General features: G+C 38.3%; 1 protein-coding gene across 2 annotated transcripts in view; it reads right to left on the bottom strand.

Moving 5' to 3' along the window:
• LOC137650094 (PX domain-containing protein kinase-like protein) overlaps window positions 1-18999 on the bottom strand; it is a 793620-nt gene that overhangs the window by 79243 nt on the left and 695378 nt on the right. Inside the window, exon 12 of one of the 2 annotated variants that reach the window (XM_068383188.1) lies at window positions 15850-15877. The exons of the other annotated variant lie outside the window; for it this stretch is intronic. Coding sequence (XP_068239289.1) covers window positions 15850-15877 — 28 coding nt within the window. The remainder of the gene's footprint in view (window positions 1-15849; window positions 15878-18999) is intronic. 2 annotated transcript variants of the gene reach the window in all.

Genomic DNA, 18999 nt, shown 5'->3' with positions numbered 1-18999 from the left:
TAATACAAAGTTTTTTAGGGTCTGTATCGGTTGTTACGAGTACTACTAAGCGTAAATTTTCTTTGCCCTAGTTTTATTTAATCTCTGATAATAGATTGATATTCATCTAAAGAAAGTAAACTAACAGGACAAATATTTTCTTAAAAATAATATATTTCCTTTTACATTATGAAAATAAAATTCCTTTGCTTGGTAAGTTAGCATTATTTTCAGTTCTTACAAGAAAAAATAAAAGGGATTTATAGTCATTCTTTGTAGAGTTAACGTCGTGTGTCTTATGACGTCCTATTTCTGGCGGAAGAGCGCTGGCAAATTGAATGATCTCCTTTCATTGTGTTACCGAGTAATCTTATTACAGTATTCCCCTCATCGAAACACCGAGTACCGATATCGAGTGTTTCAGTGGTCTGTATCATTAATTATGAGAATAGTACAACTTACCGTAAATTTAAGAAAAAAGTCTGATAACGTCATATATCTGGCGGAAGGCAAGTGACAAATCAAATGATTTCCTTTCGATGCGTTTTCTAATATTCCCATTATCGAAACATCGAATAATGATACAAAGAATTTATAATAATGTCCAAAGAAATATGAAGATTTAACAGTGAATGAAAAATCAAAATACTGAGAGAGAGAGAGAGAGAGAGAGAGAGAGAGAGAGAGAGAGAGAGAGAGAGAGAGAGAGAGAGAGAGAGAGAGAGAGCATGTTCCTACGATAACTAATAAGGTCTATCAACAAAATGTATGGAAACTGTGATACCCTATAACACATAGGTGCTGATATAATATTCATTATGAAGAGTATTTGAATGCTAAGAAAATTACATAACTCTGCGTTATTCGTACTGTACGTGTGCATAATCGCAATACGGCAGCGTGACCTAGAGAACAGCTGATGCCAAACTAAAGTAAATCAAAAGTAATTGTTGATTATTGAAATGCTCAAGAAATTGAAAAAAAAAGAATATAAACACTCTTTAATAAACTAAAATTAAACACAATTATGTATAATGAAATATGAAGGCTTAATAATGAACTAAAAATCAAATACTGCATAAAGCTTTAGAAATGAACTACCCGTGTGCGCACGAGCATACATACAGACACACACACACACACACACACACACACACACAGAAAGAACGAGAACATTTTCGCATAACAACTAAAAGTTATGGATAAAACAAACTGTACGATAACTGTGATTTCCTGTAACATAATGGCGCTGATGTAATATTCATAATAAAGATATTTCGGATAAACTAAGAAATTATATATAAAAAAAATACAGTAGTGGGACCTTCAGATCAGCTGATCATAACCAAAGGTAAACAAAATATTAAGTAATTCTTGCTCGGTAAAATGCCTTTGAAATTGAAACAAAAATAGAATAAAAATTCATTAACAGCATATGATATCCTATGAAACAAGAAAAAGAAATAACTATAAACAGTAAGAAAGTATTGATAAAATGTGATCGTGATATTGCCGAATCATGGCGCATCATGATAAATCTACGGAAAGTTCACTTCTGGAGTTTGACATATGTCAAAATCGATTTACGACCCGTCTCTCACCCCCCTATCTCTGTCGTAATTCGACGACTACCTGTATAGCAATCGAGGTGTTCTCTATTACTACTGAAAGGTTGACTATAGTCCAGTCAAATTAGAGAAAAAAAAATGAAAAAATTCATAACAAGCTGAAAATTGGAGAATGTTTTCTACAGACAATTAGAAATATCATATCAAAAGTCCCCATCCGTCCACCCTGAGCTTCGTCCGCCATCTTGGAAAATGGCCGCCAAATTTCAGTTTTTCGCTATTTCCATGGAAACCATTGATCTTAGGAAAATAACAAATGCCTTATACATTATTGTTCCCCATAATATTTTCTACAAAAGATGTTCAATGCATATTTTTGCTATGAATGATAGTTTTAATGATATTCTCGGTTTTGTAACCATATTAAATTGTGTGAGCATGCCCATGTGAATTTTTTCACTTGCTTTTGATATGATACTTGGCTATTTTTTTTTTTTTGCACTATAGTATTTTCTAAATGGTTATCCTTTTTGTTTTGTTTTCATTTCAGAATATACTTTAAAAATGGAAGGAACCTCAGATCAAAGTGAATTATGTGTACTTTGCGAAGAACGCTTGATAGAAAGTGAAAATGTTTGTGTTAAGAAAGGTATGTCGACACTTGTTGAAGCAAGTAAGAAAAGAGGAGATGATAAGTGGCAAAAGTGGGTTAATTTATCTACTATTCAAGTACACATAAAATGAAGAAAAGACTATGCTAGAGAAAAGAGTATAAAAGCAGCTTATAAAAAAGATACAACTGACCAGGAGGAAACAGGGTCACCTATTAAAAAGAAAATTAGATCAAAAGAAACTGTGTTTGATTTCAAGAAAAAATGTATATTTTGTTTTCAAGAGTGCTGTGAAAAAGAGGAAAAGAAAAAACCTCTCCATAGACGGCAAGTAGTTAGTAGAGTAATGACCTTAGACTTTGGAAAAAATGTGCTGGATAAATGCATCAATCGTAATGATGACTGGGGCAAAAAAGTAAAAGCAATTATAGTTGGTGTTAATTGTTTGGTTGCAGAAGAAGCAAGATACCATAGGTCATGTAGCTTTAAGTTTTTTTCGAAGCAACACTTAAATCCGTCAGGTAAACGTGGACGACCCGATGACGAAGATATAGAAACTGGCTTAGAGAAAGTTTGTTCATATATGGAAGACAGTGATGACTGTCAATTTACTTTGCAGGAATTGTTAGATGTGATGCATCAGAACCAATCTTGCAGGACAAGTGGAAGCTATCTGAAAACCAAATTACAAGAAAAGTATGGAAATGATGTTATCATAACTACCCTCCAAAGAAAGATTCCCATTGTATGTTTCCGCAAATCAGGAGATAAATTACTAGGTAATTCTTGGTATAATGAAAAACTCCATAGTGAGAAAGAAGAGCGAATGAGGATTGTTAGAACTGCAGCAGCTATTATTAAAGAGGACATCAAGTCAAAGGTGTACGACTCCAGCAACTATCCTTCTCCTGAGGGACTCTTTAATAATGTTGAAAACAACATACCTGATTCTCTTCAAGTTTTATTACATGAAATAATTGAAAAAGGAGGAAAGGGAGATACAGACAACAAACACAGGGTATGCTCTGCTATAGCTCATTCAATCCTACAAGCAGTCCGTCCAAGAACATTTGTCTCTCCGATCCTACTCGGAGTAGCTGTTTACATACACAGGAAATTTGGATCAAGACTCCTGGTACATATCTTACATAAACTGGGATTCTCTACTGGATATAATGAAGCACAACTCTTTGAAGCATCTTGTATGAAAACTACCCCTCATAATATTTTGCATGATAGTTTCATGTAGTTTGTTTTTGATAATGCAGATTTTGATGTGCACACAATAGATGGGTTTCACACATTTCACTGCATGGGAGGCATTGAATGTGTAAGACCAGCAGGCTCAATGATCAAACCAGAAGTAATTGAAAGACTGAAAAAAATGCCATCTGCTAGAGAAATTTCTTCGTGTTCATCTATAACAGTGAAACCCTTCACAACTTATAGTGAAAGTGGACTGAAAAGGATTGAAATTGAGGATCTAAAGAAACTTACATCAAATCCTAGTGAAAAAATTACGTCATCTTGTCATTTGCTATGGTTGAGTGGGAAGTGGATGAAATTTAAGGATATTCCACACTGGAATGGATTTATGGATGCTATCAATAATAGCGAGGACTTTGATACGACGTCCATTCGATTCTTGCCTTTCCTTGATTTAAAGGCTACCTCTTCTGATGCAATAAACAGCGTGTTACATTTTGCATTTGATTCATGTAGAAAAGCGAGTAAGAGTGTGACATGTGTTACTTTTGACCAGCCACTATATTGGAAGGCAAGAGAGATTGTGTTCTCTACTGAAAACAGTTTGAATTTAGGTAATGTTTTCGTGCGACTAGGTGGTTTTCATCTCTTAATGTCATTTATGGGTTCTATTGGGTACATCATGGCCGGTAGTGGATTAATAGAAGTGTGGGAGACAGTTTATGCACCTAAATCTACAGACAAAATGATGACAGGACACAGCTTTGCCAGTGCCCTTCGAGCACATCTGTTAACATATGCTGCATTGGGCCAGCTTCTTTTAGATGGTGCAACCATTTCTGATGAGGATAAACAAGAGGTTCAGTCCATGCTTCAGCAGTATGATAACAAAACATTGACTGCAACATCAGTAAAGGAATCGGCTATCATATATAGCATTGTAAAGAAATTTAACACTCATGTGCAAGAAATTGCCTTAAGGGGCAAAACAGCAATGCTTTGGATACAATATTTCCAGATGGTGACTGTGATGCTACACTATATAGAGGCTGAAAGACTAGGAAATTGGGAATTACACCTACTGTGTGTTCAAGAGTTTATACCTTACTTTCATGCAGCTGGTCACTTAGCTCATGCAAAATCGTGCCACCTATACTTGCTAGATATGCATGATTTACACCAGCATATGCCTGATGAAGATTTTGTCAAGTTTACAAAAAAAGGATTTTTTTACAATCAGGCGCTCAAACAAGAATTGGGCTGGTCTATGGTCAGATCTTACTGTTGAACAAACACTAATGAGGACCATGAAGACCTCAGGAGGGCTGACACATGGGCGAGGGATAATCGATAGTGTATTGAGTCGGTGGATTCTTGTCATGCTAGATACATGTGAAATGTGCACCAAAGTTGAGGAGTTTTGTGGACTGAGAAGTTCGTATAGTGAACAGCACATTGAACTACGACCTTCAAGGATTGTGTGAGATAATGAAGATACAGAAAAGATTTTGCAGTGGTTTCTGTCTCATCCACCCTTTTCAGACAATAAGGAGATTATGTCACTTGCAACTGGGATAACTGGTGATAATAAAATAAACTGCTACAAAAGCTATGAAATTGGGTTGGAGTCTATGAATGCCATAACTGGACAAGCTTTCAGTGAGGTAAAATTGAAGCACAAGAACCGTGTGTTACCTCTGGCAACAATAAACTCATGTGTCACAATACAAGAAGATATTGTTCCTGTTGATACAACTCTTCTGTTTCAAAGAATAATACATACATTAGACACTAGTACTGCTGATCTGCAAGATTATTTTCAGTACGAGCTTGCCCCAATGCCACCTGCATTATTTAGTGAACAGGGCATGAGAAGACCAACAAAGCTGCAATGTATAGTGTGTTCAATGATAACAGTACTAGTACATTTCAGTATCTGGATGAAGCAGTTTTCATTATAGATGGAGGTTTTCTACTTCATCGTGTTGTGTGGCTATCACACATTCAAGGACTCACTTATGATGAGGTCTATGAGGCATACATCTCATACATCAAACAGTATTACCACACAAAGGCAGTCATTGTGTTTGATGGATACGGTGACTCAAAATCTAGTACAAAGTATGCAGAGAGACAACGCAGATCACGCACATTGCAAACTACTGATACGATTTTTTATCCCAACACCAAAGTATGCATTAGTCAAGAAAAAATCCTATCAAATAAACATAACAAATTGCGATTTATCAGCCAGTTGTCCAGAAAACTAGCTGAAAATGATATCTCGGTGAAACAAGCACCTGATGATGCAGATTTATTAATTATACAGACAGCTATACGAGAGTGTTTGAACTCTGAGAGCACCATCGCTGTTGTTGGAGATGTTGACCTTCTTATACTTCTGACTGTACTGACACCAGAAAGCAGAAATATTACTTTCTTGAAACCTGGTCGTGGAAAAGTGCCTGCCCGACACTACAATTCTTCTGATCTACAAGCTTCACTTGGTTCACTAAAGGATTACATTCTTTTCATTCATGCTGCCAGTGGGTGTGACACAGTTTCGTCTCTCTTCAGACAAGGGAAGCTTAAACTATTCAGACTTTTACAAAACAAAGAAAGACTAAGAAAGCATGTAGATGTATTTAATAGCAAGACATCAACACAGAAATCAGTGGCTGATGCGGGAGAGAAGTTACTTATTGCCCTATATGGAGGTCCTGATGAAGAATTTGAGCTAAAGTCATTTCGATTGAAGTGCTTTAGGAGAGCAACAGTACGTTGTAAAAGGCAAGTAAAACTTGAAAGACTTCCCCCAACAGCAGAAGCATCAAAACATCATTTTCTTCGTGTGTACCATCAGGTTCAACTATGGCAGAGCAATCCACTACCCCTTGAGCAGTGGGGATGGATAAAAGGCACTGATGGCTTGGTTCCTGTCACCACAGAATTACCACCCGCACCTGAGAAGTTGCTACATTTGATATCGTGCACATGCACAAAGAACTGTGTACGGAACTGCAGCTGTGTAAAAGGGGGTCTAAAATGTTCCATCGTATGTGTATGTTGTCGAGGGGTTTCTTGCTCAACCTCTATAATCCAATCCGAGAAAGAACTAATGGATGAACTGGAGACTCCCTCACGTGATACAGATGAAAGTGACAATGAAGATCATCAAGAATCTGTTGAACCATAAGAAATATGTCATGCAAACCAACAGGAAATTAGCTGTGAAGAACCAGTCAATAATTCAGGTATGGCAAAATCAAGTGTTTTACCATCTACTTCTACTTCAGTGAAGCCGCTAGAGCGTCCAAGGAAATCGTTAAGATCACAGATTTAGTGTAAGAAATTGTATATGTGACAAGGAGAGTATCAAGATAGTTGTGGATTAGGTGTAAAGGGGAAACCACATTAAAAAAAAACGCGCCTACGTACTTTACCTCATGGGTGGTGTGGAAAAAAGTACGAATTTAAAATATTGTGCTCGCAAAAACTTGATATAGCTTGCAAACTATTACTTGTAGAGTACATATGCATGAAACCTCTTTCGAAGAGAATTTGGTGAGCTTTAATATTGTACTGAATAAGTCATTTTCGTCAGACTAACCGTTTTCATGAAAAAAGCAAAAAAAGGAAATTTGGCGGCCATTTTCCAAGATGGCAGACAAAGCTCAAGGTGGATCAATGGGGACTTTTGATATGTTATTTCTAAGTGTCTAAAGAAGTCATGTGCAAAATTTTAGCTTATGATTTTCTTCATTTATTTCACTAAAATATGACAAAAATGACTGGATTACTAGGCAAGGGAATTGTAGTTCCATGGTCAGGAAGAAAAGGGAGACAAACTAGGAAGGGGAAGGAGCAGCCGGCCTACCCAGAGGCGGCAGAGAGAACTAATCCAGTTTTAAGATTATTCTCATGCCTACCCAAAGCTACACTATTAGTCTTACAAGCATATAGCAACCGAGGCTTCCTCAGATGCCTGGAAAAACTGGACTAGGCAAAGAAACCAGAGTTCTACAGCAAGAAGACTAAGTCTAACATGGGGTGGGGGGAGGGGGGGAAACAAAAGGAGCCTTAGAAAATGGTAAAGCAGCAGGAAAGTAAGGCCTAACTGTAATAACAAAACAATCCGAAGTCGTTCCAAGGGATATACAATAAGTAGGCACAGAGAATGAATTCTCCCAACTGGCTGCCACTTAGCCAAAGGCTTAGCATGATAGCCTAGAAGATGGGTAAGGCAGCAGGAAAGGAAGGTCTACCTGTCAATATTGGAATAAAATTAGTTTTGTTCTAAGGGATCGACAGAGTGTACACACCGGGAACAAGTTCCCTCAACCAGTGCCGTCTCTCCAAAAACTAAGGCTAAGTAGATAAGACTGGAATATTGTCGACCTTGGCCAGCTGTGTCTGTCTACCTACAACTCCCAGGGAATCCTTTTCAAGGCGGCAGTTCCCCGCTATGAAGTATCAGTAGACAGGGAGGTGTGCCAGTCTTCACGAGAATTGTAAGGTTACATGGCAAGAAGGGAAGGGTGGGATTGTAAATATTAGCTAGCCTAGGCCAAGGCTATAGGTAAATAGTTAGCCTAGGCCAAGACCAGTTAAGACAGGCATCCAATAAAGCGAATGTCTAACCTAGAATTATACTGTAACTGTAAAAGTATATATTCAACACACTTCAATAAGGCTAGCTAAGCATTCATATAAAACGCTGATTAATTTAAAAACATAAGCTTCCGGCTTTAGCTATGCGGCGGCCGTGAGACAAAAACAAATGAATTGTGTAAAAAACAAGGGGGAGATGAGAAATTCTCCATCAAAATAGGGTAAGGTACTCAACCGATGGAGTAGAAGCAGAAGCATCCATAATCCCCCAAAAATGCGCTAAAACTTGCAAAACAAGTGGAAAACTTCAGGAGAAATTCAATCAAGATGGAATGGTGAACCAGCGAACATGTTTACAGTAACACACTGGGATTGGAGTAGTAACAGCTCTCTCTCGTATCCAATCCTATCCCTATATATCAGTTTAGTGAGGTTCGTGTTACTGTATGGACATGAGTCTTGGTATGACATTGCAAAAATATCCAACAGATTTTGTAGATTTGAGAATATAGTCCTCAGTAGAATATTGGGAGTTAAATGGCAGGACAGGATTAGAAATAAAACTATGAGAGATTACTCGAGTGCCATATGTGGATGAGATCATGATGAGGGGTAGATGGAGGTGGTTTGGTCATGCTCTTCACACTCCCTAAGAGAGAATAGTTCATCAAACATTTTATTGAGCTCCACAAGAGAGCTGAAAGACCCAGGCCTATATGGCTGAGGACTATGAAGCGTGAAGACAGAGGTAATGAATGGAAAAGTAATGTTTTAAAAGCTCAAGATAGAGACAGCTGGCTAAATCTGACAGAGGCCCTTTGCATCAATTAGAATAGATGATGATGAATTTATAAAGTTATTTAAAACATATTATAACAAATTTTGCAGATATGTTATAAACTCATAGATTACTAAAAGCTACTAGTATCATTAGTTATCAATTAGATCTGCAACTGCATTTATTTGTTTTTTCTTTCATTAGTTGTGATAAGTGTTGAAACTTAAAAATGATGGTTTCCATTTTGAGCACCATAAGTAGGATAAGCATGGTATAGAATCGGCTTATTTCATAGGAATCTGGTCTTCTACCATATGTAAACGTTGGCAGACTGAAACCATCATACGGATGAATACTTTGGGGGTCGCTCTAAATCCAAAACAAATACATCTGACCTGAAAAATTTTACCCCTGAACACAACTTCAATAACTTAAATTCTTCATGCTTTGGAATGTGACGATAGGAACTTGTTAAGTTTTGATACATCTAGTAATGGTCTCCATTCCCCTGACAACAGGTAGACATCCTGTTGTAAAACTATGGATAATTTTCAGTGACTGTCTTGTCTTTTAAGATTTCTTCTTCCAAACTAGCTAGCCTCTTCTCTGGATTGTGAGAGTACATTGGAAAGGCTATTGGAGAATTCACAAAAATAAATCTGCTTAAAAGGTAGGCCATATCCATCCTCCAACTTTTGAAACCTAAAGGCTTTGCACCTAACATCTCTCTGTCCAAAAAAGAAAAAATCTTACTCCCTACAGGGGCTTGAAGGCTGAGATAATCATTCAAGATTTTTTAGTTGTTCTTTCTCCGTGTTTCTTATCCTCTGATCACATGAAAGGGATACTTAAAAGGTTTTTACTTATGTTGGTTTCTGACATTCCTGCTAGTTGATGGGGCAGGAGCCAGATTCATAAGTGTCCTGGATTCACTGACAGAGGCCTTAGAATCATGATCAAAAACCACCAAAATTTAAGCGGATCTGACTGGATTTAGCAAAAGACTAAATAGGGGAGAGGTAATGATTTGCCGTGTTTAATATCTAGGTCTAGTTTAGTCTAACTAATTTCTTCAGAAACATAAATGAGTCAAAAGTTCTTCAGTATATTAGCTAAAAGTTGAATAATCACCCTCATGTGGAAAACCACTAAACAGCCAAGTAACATCGCCTCTCTGACTTAAGCAAGTTCTCCCAACAACTTTATTCTCTTTCCGACGATAAACAAATGAATTCTAAAATCCAATTGTGCCAGTCAAACATGGTCAGGTTGTCTAAGATAAGGCATTTTTCGGGTTCGAGCCATGTCGTCCTGATGGAAGTTCCTCAAAGGTACATTTTTACTTGGGATATTTCTGCAAGTGATATACCAGAGAATTTAACCTAAGAAGTATCACAGGGTTCTATTCCCTGGAGTGAATAATTTGAGAGATATCGTATATACAACAAAAGTTGTTGGGGCGACAGGACAGGAAGGCCTAACTGTAGCATTAGAACTAATATGGCATTCTAAGGGGTCTGCTGTATGAAGGCACAGAGAACAAGTCCTCACAACCAGCCGCTAGCTTACCAAAAACTAGGAAGGGAATCCCAAGAATGGGTAAGGCGGCACTAAAGGGAGGTCTATTTGTCAACATTAGTACAAGGTTAGTGTGTTCTAATGGATGGTCAAGAAGTAGACAGCGGAAACAAGTTCCCATAAGCTGTGCCGCCTGGCCAAACATACAGGCTAAGTGGATGAGTGAAAAACAGTCACCCTAGAACAACTGTAAAACAATCCAATGTTCCCAGAAGGACCTTCAGGACTGCAGCTCCCCACTATGACGCATCAATAACATGGGAGGATGCGCAGCTTCACGAAACCAGTAAGGTTAAGCGATAGAAGGGAATGGTGCACAGGTACATATTATCCAGCCATGGCTGACAGCCAAGGTAGAGTTAGCTGTCATGACTGATAAAATACGCACATGTAGATTTTAGTAAAATAGGAGGTAATCCATAATCATACCACAATTGTAAAAGAATAATTTGAAACACATTCTTATAATACCATGACAAAATAACTGGTAAGCCTTTCTGAGTGATTTGGATACACGAGTCGCCAGTGCCGACCACTCGACAGCTGTGAGCAACAAAACGCATGCACATTGTAAAAATGATGAGGTGGAAATGCAAAATTTTCCAACAATAAAGGAAATGGTACTCAACTTACTCGATGAGGAAGAAGCAGAAGCATCCATGATAGCAAAATCACTCAAAAAAGCTATGAAAACATGCAAAAACAAAACTCCAAACAACCGTCAAGATGGCGCTGCAAGAAGGAAATGGAAATCCAAGAAATGTGTTTGTAGTAGCACACTGGGTCTGGAAGTTGTAACGGCTCTCTTGCCAATGTATCGAAACCCATCCCATATCCGTAGAGATAAGGGGCTTGTTTTAAACACGTCCCTGGTGTATACACGATATATCTTGGGATATTCACTACAGGGGAAAGAACCCTGTGATACTTCTAAGGTTACATTTTTTGGTATATCACTCGCAGAAATATCCCAAGTAGCAAGCTGCCTTTGAGGAACTTCCATCAAGACGACATGGCTATCTCACCCAAAAATAGATTTTTCCTATGTTAAAATCTGTTAGCAGGTCAATGTTGTTCTTTGCAGTGAACATCATAATTTGGAGGGTCAAGTGCAAGAGAGGACAAAGACAAAAGCAAATCCATGGTTAATATGCTAACAAGACACTACATTTGTTATTCATGAATTCAAAACCATAAATAGTAGCAGCATAAAATACCAATAGAGTAGTTCCCTCAAGTTATGAAAAAGATAAATTGATATATACAAAATACACAAAATTTTGCTAACCTGGGTCCCTTTCTCTCAGATCGTCAGGCTATGCGGATGTTCTTTTGAAATACCGTAAGTCATTTCTTTTCAATGAAATGAGAACGTCTCTCTCCTGATTCTGCTTTCTTTGGGGCTTTCAGGTCTCCCCGCTAAAGAATAGTTTTCAAGGGTGCTACATTTAGAAGCACAGTAGGAGCACACACCTGTCACCCTAGAGGTTGACCATGGTCTTCCCCTCCGAGACTCTAGGGGTCGGTGAACCACCAGAGCTTCTTGTGCCCTTAGCTGCAACACTCTCTGCATCTGCTCATTGAACTTTGTTCTCGCAGCTCCGGCACATGAACAAGGGCAGTTGCACACTGGTAGTCCTCGGAGTTGCAACCAGTCGGGAAATCCTTCGAGGTGAATCCAGAAGCTGACCTTGATCAGTCTTCGAAGCTCGCCGATTACTATGCAAACTCTTAACCTGAGTTTGCTCAGCACGCTGAGGTCCCGTAATATAGGAAGCACCTTGCTTCTCCGCTCAATGTTAAGCACCTTTCTCGTCTGCGAGATGGAGTTATTGTCAAAAATTGATTCTAACCTTGACAATATGAGATGCAAATTTAAATTGGGTCTACTATATTTGGTAGATTTCTTTGTGTGTATGCCTGTTTGTCTATTTGCTTGCTTCTCTGTTAGCAAAATTATGGAAAAACTACTTGATATATTTCCTTGAAATTTTCATGAGAGATGTACTAATACTTCATAGGGTCAAGGTCACAGTGATCCATAAGGTCATAATCGAATTTTGACTACAACTCCGAAAATAACATTTGATTTACTTGAAACCCAGACCAATATCTTCATTTTCCAATGCCGATTATAAAATTATAGGCATAAAAATAGTAAAAATGCAGTTTTGAAGATTGTTCAGTTGAAAGTTCAAGGGAGGTCCTATTTCCAAGGTCACCAAATTTCAGAGGGTCATTACTTTCAAAGCAGTACAGATACACACTTGGTTAATATCATTGATAGATAGAAAACCATGACACCATGACCATGATAGGTCAAAGTCAAGGTTACAAGATTTCAGTAAGTTCAGATTCAGACTCATTTACTATTATTGACAGATATTGTAACTATATAAAAACATTTAGAGTAATGGCAGTGTTTCCGTGAAGATTCACGTGTAACGTGCGGGGTTTGCCCTGTCTGTTATCTCTCATTTCCTTTTGGTTTCATATAACAACAGCATACATTAACCACATAAATTTGTATGACTGTATTTACAGTAAATTTGAAGTAAGCCTTATTGCACTGTTTTGAGAAACCTGGGATAACCATGAGTCAGCAGCTATTTCATAAGTAAGAGAAAGCTGGTGAAAGGTTGCCAGACATCACCAGAGGACAGTTGCTTCATAATCATTTGTAACAACCACAATGGAGAGTCACAATATTTTGTATCGTGACAGTACATTAAGAATAAATATGCAGTGATAAAAAACAAAATGAGCTTGTAAAATGCACAAAAATCTAATTCATTCATTTTTGTGTTTGGGAATATTTTCCTTCAAAGCAAAACCAGAATTTTAGTAACAATATTCATTTCTAGGAACATCCCCTGATCTTTATATTGCTTCTTTTCCAGAATCTTGGTTCATTCAACCTTTACCCATAAGAATCTTTAAATTTTCCCATTACCTTTCCTTCAATAAACAAACCCACTTAGCAAAGGAATGGACATTCAAGTAGGTGGTATCTGCGACTCTCTGTCTCCTCAGTTTCTTCAGTTGCCAGTTAATGACCAGACTTACTCCTGATAGTTTGCTTATTACTACGTATTAAGATGTCTTCCTAAGATTTTTTTAGCCATTACTACATGGAGTGAGCACAGGAATTGTTTCTGGAAGATCATTATCCTCCTTCTCTTGGTGCATCTTGACAAGAGCAATACTGCGATTTAATTAATATAGGGAAATGTATATCCCCCACCTAAGTACCTCTTGTGTAATAATGATATAAAGGCTGCTGACCAAGTCAAACATTGCAAAGGGGTACAAGGAAACTTGGTTTGAGTTCAGAGGAAAAGCCAGCGGAGACTAGGCTAGTTGACTGTAGCAAGGATGATAACAATAATGTCAAGACTCCACCTTTAGACAATTAACAATCAGCCAACTTTCAATAGTAATTAAGCTTTATAACCTGCTGACATAGCTAGCTTTCTTTGTTAAAGGTCAGAGTCCAGTGAGTCTTCTCTTGAAACAGTAACTCTGGTCTTACCAGTCCTGTTGCCAATATAACCTAACTCCCCAAAGTTAAATCTAGAATTCAAAGTGTTTCATTCATTAAAGGTTCTGAAAGTTCACTACACTTTATAGATTTGAAAGCCTCTCACGGAACCTCAAATTCTTAATTACTTGATACTCTTCTGCTGCTAAACCCTTGCATGCTGCAATTCCAGTCGCTCTATAGGACAACATGATTTTGACGCAAAAGATCGAATGGGTAGTCAAGATCTTAATATCCCTGCATTTGCTAAAGGAAGAGTGTCCTAAATTATAAGGCACTCCACAGATGAATGGCGTGGCATGTTGTAAGATTCCCTTAAGCCTTGTTGAAGTGAAAGAAGTTTCAACTAAACTCAGTTGCTTGCATCATGTTTTGTTTGGTAATGTGTTCCACTAGGTCACCACAAGTTTATCCAGCATTATAAATGTATGCACTAGTACAACCTTATATGATTAATAATCAATGTTATCTCTTATTCATTTAATTTATATATATATATATATATATATATATATATATATATATATATATATATATATATATATATATATATATATATATATATATTTTATTAATTTATATATAAAAATCTATTTTCTATACTAACAAGTGAGTCCTCTGCGTGCATTGCAGAATTCCCCACATTCACTCCAGTTGTAAACAAATCTAAAAATCTGTTGATTTACATTCTGTTCAACTTGCAATACAGGAAGACGAAAGAGGTTACTGTACCTTGAAAATTAAAATTATCTCCTTTTCAAACATTATGTAGCATTATTACTGAGGAATGACTCAAGTTGAGTAAGATAAATTTGGAAACTTCTTATTTTTCCAAATATATGGGAATAGCCTCTTCCAAACTGCTTATATCAAGCAAGTTATCAACTTCATGGTGGACAGAATCGATACAGTATATTGTTGTATGCAATTAAAAAAAGGCTTAGCAATTTCAGGTCCCATTTAAGCCTTAAGCCTTCTATAACGCAGAAATGTACTGACTGGTTTAAGAAACATCAGTTGCTGCATAAATTTGTCTTATTTTTTTCATTTGCTTTCCTGTCTAGACACCCCCACTGCACCTCATAAAAAAAAAAATTAAACACATTTTCAAGTTAGCTAAAGAGAAGCTGTTTGTGGGTAATCAAGTCGTAAGTGTTCTTGAATCACTCTACATTGAAGTTATATGTCTTAATTGAGTTTTTAAAGGCTTTCCTGCTAGATATTTCAGCATTCTTGCATAGTAAAACAACGTGTTTTAAATGAATAAAGACATACTCATTTCAGATTGAGATGAGTATTTATTGCATATAAAGTCATCTTCCCTACTGAATTTGTTAGTTTTTGCAAAGAGAAAACACTACGTTTTAAATACCGTTGTGAGGAGTACAATGTTACAACAAACTGCTTCCATCATGACCAGGATAGGGCTGGAAGATAAAAATAAGTCCCATTACACCGCTACATGTTGATCTACTATGCTCAGTGCCTTCTAAAGCATTGGGATACCTTATTTGACAACAAAATAAGATTTAGCTCATGTTCTGGAACAGTTTTATGCTGGAATAGCTGTGACTTTGTTTTAGCTGGTTCTGACAAAACAAAGAGCACCCTTGAAGAAACCTTAAACCCAAGTTTTGAAGCAAAGAAACATTAAAGAAATGCAGAAAATCGATTATGCTTTAGCAAACAGAAATACCTACTATTCCATCCTTAACGACCTACAAAATACTCAATAATCTACAGTTAAAGCATCACCATTGCACCAAAAGAAGGAGACCATATAATAACACTTATTTAAAATCTTTGAAAGTTACCCTTCCATAAGCCTACTTCAAGCTAAGCACTGTATGTAGCACAGCATTATAGTAGATAAGTAAAGAATTGCAATTTTTAGACATAAAAAAGCAATAAAAAGAGAAATTCCACATGAAATACCATAACCCTTCATGCAGCAATAAATATATAGCAATTACTGACCGTCTGCTGTTTATATCCTGTTGTACAGCTAAGGGGAAAAATCAAAAGTTTCATAAATAAACTATTAAGTCATCATCATATAATTATACAGTAATTTCTTTACTTAGTAGTATATTAAATCAAATAAATGATAAAGAACACAAAAAGACTGCAAAAATATATTGTTTTGCATGTATTATATCGAACAAGACTATATTACATTTATACTTTGAACTATATTTGCATATATAAAACCACTTTTATCAATGAAACTGTGCTAATAATGAAATAATATTCGCCACTTTCAAAGAAATACAAATTTATACCTTAGATGACGTGTTGAAATTGAATGAAACTTTGCAGGTTTGTAATATAATCATTACAGTTGAATTATAAGACAAATGTATTTTTGGTTGCAACTTTCTTTTACATAAATTAATCTTTTAACTCTGGCAATGGTGATATCTTACACATCATGTTGCGCCCAGGATCAGATTTGTTTTTCCTACCTATACAAACCTGAGTCATTTAAATGGGTTCTCCTAATGTCAATTTTGTACGACAAGACAAAAAAGATAAAGCGTGGCCCAGTTGTAAATATAATAGGTTACCTGGCAACTTCACTGCTGGGTAGCATTACATGCTGGTGTGATGCATGCTCCACTCTATCATGGTCAGACTTGTGTGATGGTTGGAGCAGGACTTCTACTTAAATGACTCAGGTTTGTATAACTAGGAAAAATACACATTATTTTAAGATTTGTTATTTATTCCTATGTGGACACAAACTTCTGAGTCATTTAAATGGGAGTCTTCCATAGGTGGGAGGAAGTCTCAATTAGGAGGGATTTACATGCTCGCTCTAAGGCAATCATGATAGTAAAATCAGGTTTTACGCATAAATCAAAGGCAAGTCAGTGATGACAGTTCAACCAGCTCGAGAATAGGCGAGGTTGTAGTGTCTATGCCCGTAGGTTGTGACTCAAAAGCGGGATGAAAGCAACCGAGTACTTTATTATACACACATAAGAGTATATATACACACTAGGTCCCAGCAAGGTCACAGAATACAACATTCTATTTCTTGTCCACCCGGTAACCGGTTCTGTTAACAGTTAACAATGAGAAATAGGCAGAGAGATTCATGCAAGTTGTTGTCAGTGCGAGGGGAGAGCAAAGAAACAAAGTATAATATATGCAAAAAAGAGAAATGTCGTTACTATGTACGATTGTGGTACATGGCTCCTCCTCTAAAAATGACATTGTACATGTCAAATAGGGCGCCATGATCTAGAGAGGCCAACTGTAGGCGGGTCATCTGGCAAGAGATAAGCAGGTTTTAGATGATCAATGGAGAACCAGTCTTCTTTGCCACGAATGTTTAGTAGGAATGCTTTCGGACTGCGCCGGATCACAAGGAAAGGTCTGTGTAAGGGGGCATTAGCGTTGGCTTGATAGTGCTGCTGTGTAGGAAGACGTGCGTTGAAGAGTACAAGTCTGTCAGTATGTGATGCTTCGCTGGGAGCTTGTAAGTCTGGCGGCATGGAGTAAATTTTTTCACAACGTGAAGTATGCGCTGGAGATCGTCAGAGGTTGCAGAAGGAAAAAATTCGTCAGGGACGGGAAAAGTGAGAGCAGCAGCAGTTGATAGGGCAGCTTTGCGTTGCAGAAGGCCGCTTCTTGAAGGGGACCTCACTTCAGGTCTTTTGGCTTGCCCTTGAGGGAGGCGTAGAGGGGAGCAAGAGTGGCGGCAATGGCTGGCAGAAAACGGTGATAATAGTTGATCATTCCCAAGAATTCCTGAAGTGCTTTGATGGTCGAGGTTGTGGGGAAGTTCTGAACGGCTGCTGCCTTCTCAGGGAGGGGATGGACTCCTTCAGGAGTGATGCGGTACCCTAAGAACGATACTTCGTTGGCGCAAAGGTACACTTGTCGTACCGGATTACAAGGCCGTTTTGTTGCAAGCGGTCGAGCGCGATGTGCAGGTGATGGAGGTGTTCCTCTTATGAGGAAGAGAACACAAGTATGTCAACCACGTAACATACACAGAAGGGGAGGTCCCCTGAGATGCCATCCATGAGATGTTGAAAAGTGGCCCCAGCATTACGAAGGCCAAAACGGGAGTAATTGAAGGTGTATGTACCGAAGGGAGTGGTGATGGCAGTCTTGAGGGATTCTTCTGGGTTCATATTCACCTGATAATACCACTTCAGGAGGTCGAGAGTGGAGAAAACCTTTGCTTTGTGCAGGTAGGAGGTCATGTCAGCGATGTTTGGTAGGGGGTAATGATCCGGTTCTGTTTGCATGTTCAGGCGACTGTAATCCCCACACAGACATAGGGAGCCGTCTTTCTTCAGGACGATGTATAAGGGTGACGACCATAGGCTGGAGGCCTTTTAGCAAAGGGCCATTTCTTCCATTTCGGCGAACGTATGTTAGGCGGCTGCCAATCGATCCGGTGCCAAACGTCTGAATTTGGCGAAGACTGGGGATCGCGTCATCTTGATATGGTGATGAATACCGTGTTTGGCATGAGCTGTGGGCGTTTGGCGAAGTTCTAGACAGAAAACTTCCGGGAATGATGTGAGGAGGTGGGCGTAGGCATCCGTGGGTGCGCTGATGTGGAGAGCAAGGTTGGAGGGGGCGGGTTGAAGAGGTGTCGACAAGTACGAGTCTGCGTTGACCAATCGTCAGTGGGCGACATCGACCACAAGTCGGAAATGAGAGGCGAAATCCGTACCGAGGATTGGCAATGTGACGTCAGCAATGAGAAACATGCAATTAATTTGTAGTTTCCAAACGGTAATGTGAGGTTCTCGTAACCGTAGGTGGGTATCGCAGATCCGTTGGCAGCTACCAAGCGGATGTTGGCAGCTACCAAGCGGATGTTGGCAGACTTAGACTACGTAGAGTCCTGAAGAGTTCCCTTGGCAAAAGAGAACGACAAGCACCCGTGTCTACCAAAAACCGCACACCCGTTCCTGCATCATGCAATAAGAAAAGAATAGAAACACAGGAGGCCACCACCACGAGCGATGGCCTACATACACGTTTTTTGGCCACTGACAATCCTTGGCACATTTCTTCGCGGCAGCCCCGAATCTGGAGTGTTGGTAGCAAAACTGCAGCCAATGGGCGGCAGTAAGTGTCTGTAGAAGTCGTTGATTGGGG

The sequence above is a fragment of the Palaemon carinicauda genome, chromosome 11 (assembly GCF_036898095.1).
Source record: "Palaemon carinicauda isolate YSFRI2023 chromosome 11, ASM3689809v2, whole genome shotgun sequence".
Lineage (NCBI taxonomy): Eukaryota > Metazoa > Arthropoda > Malacostraca > Decapoda > Palaemonidae > Palaemon > Palaemon carinicauda.
The sequence above is the reverse complement of the archived record's forward strand: the minus strand, read 5'-3'. Positions and strand labels throughout refer to the sequence as shown.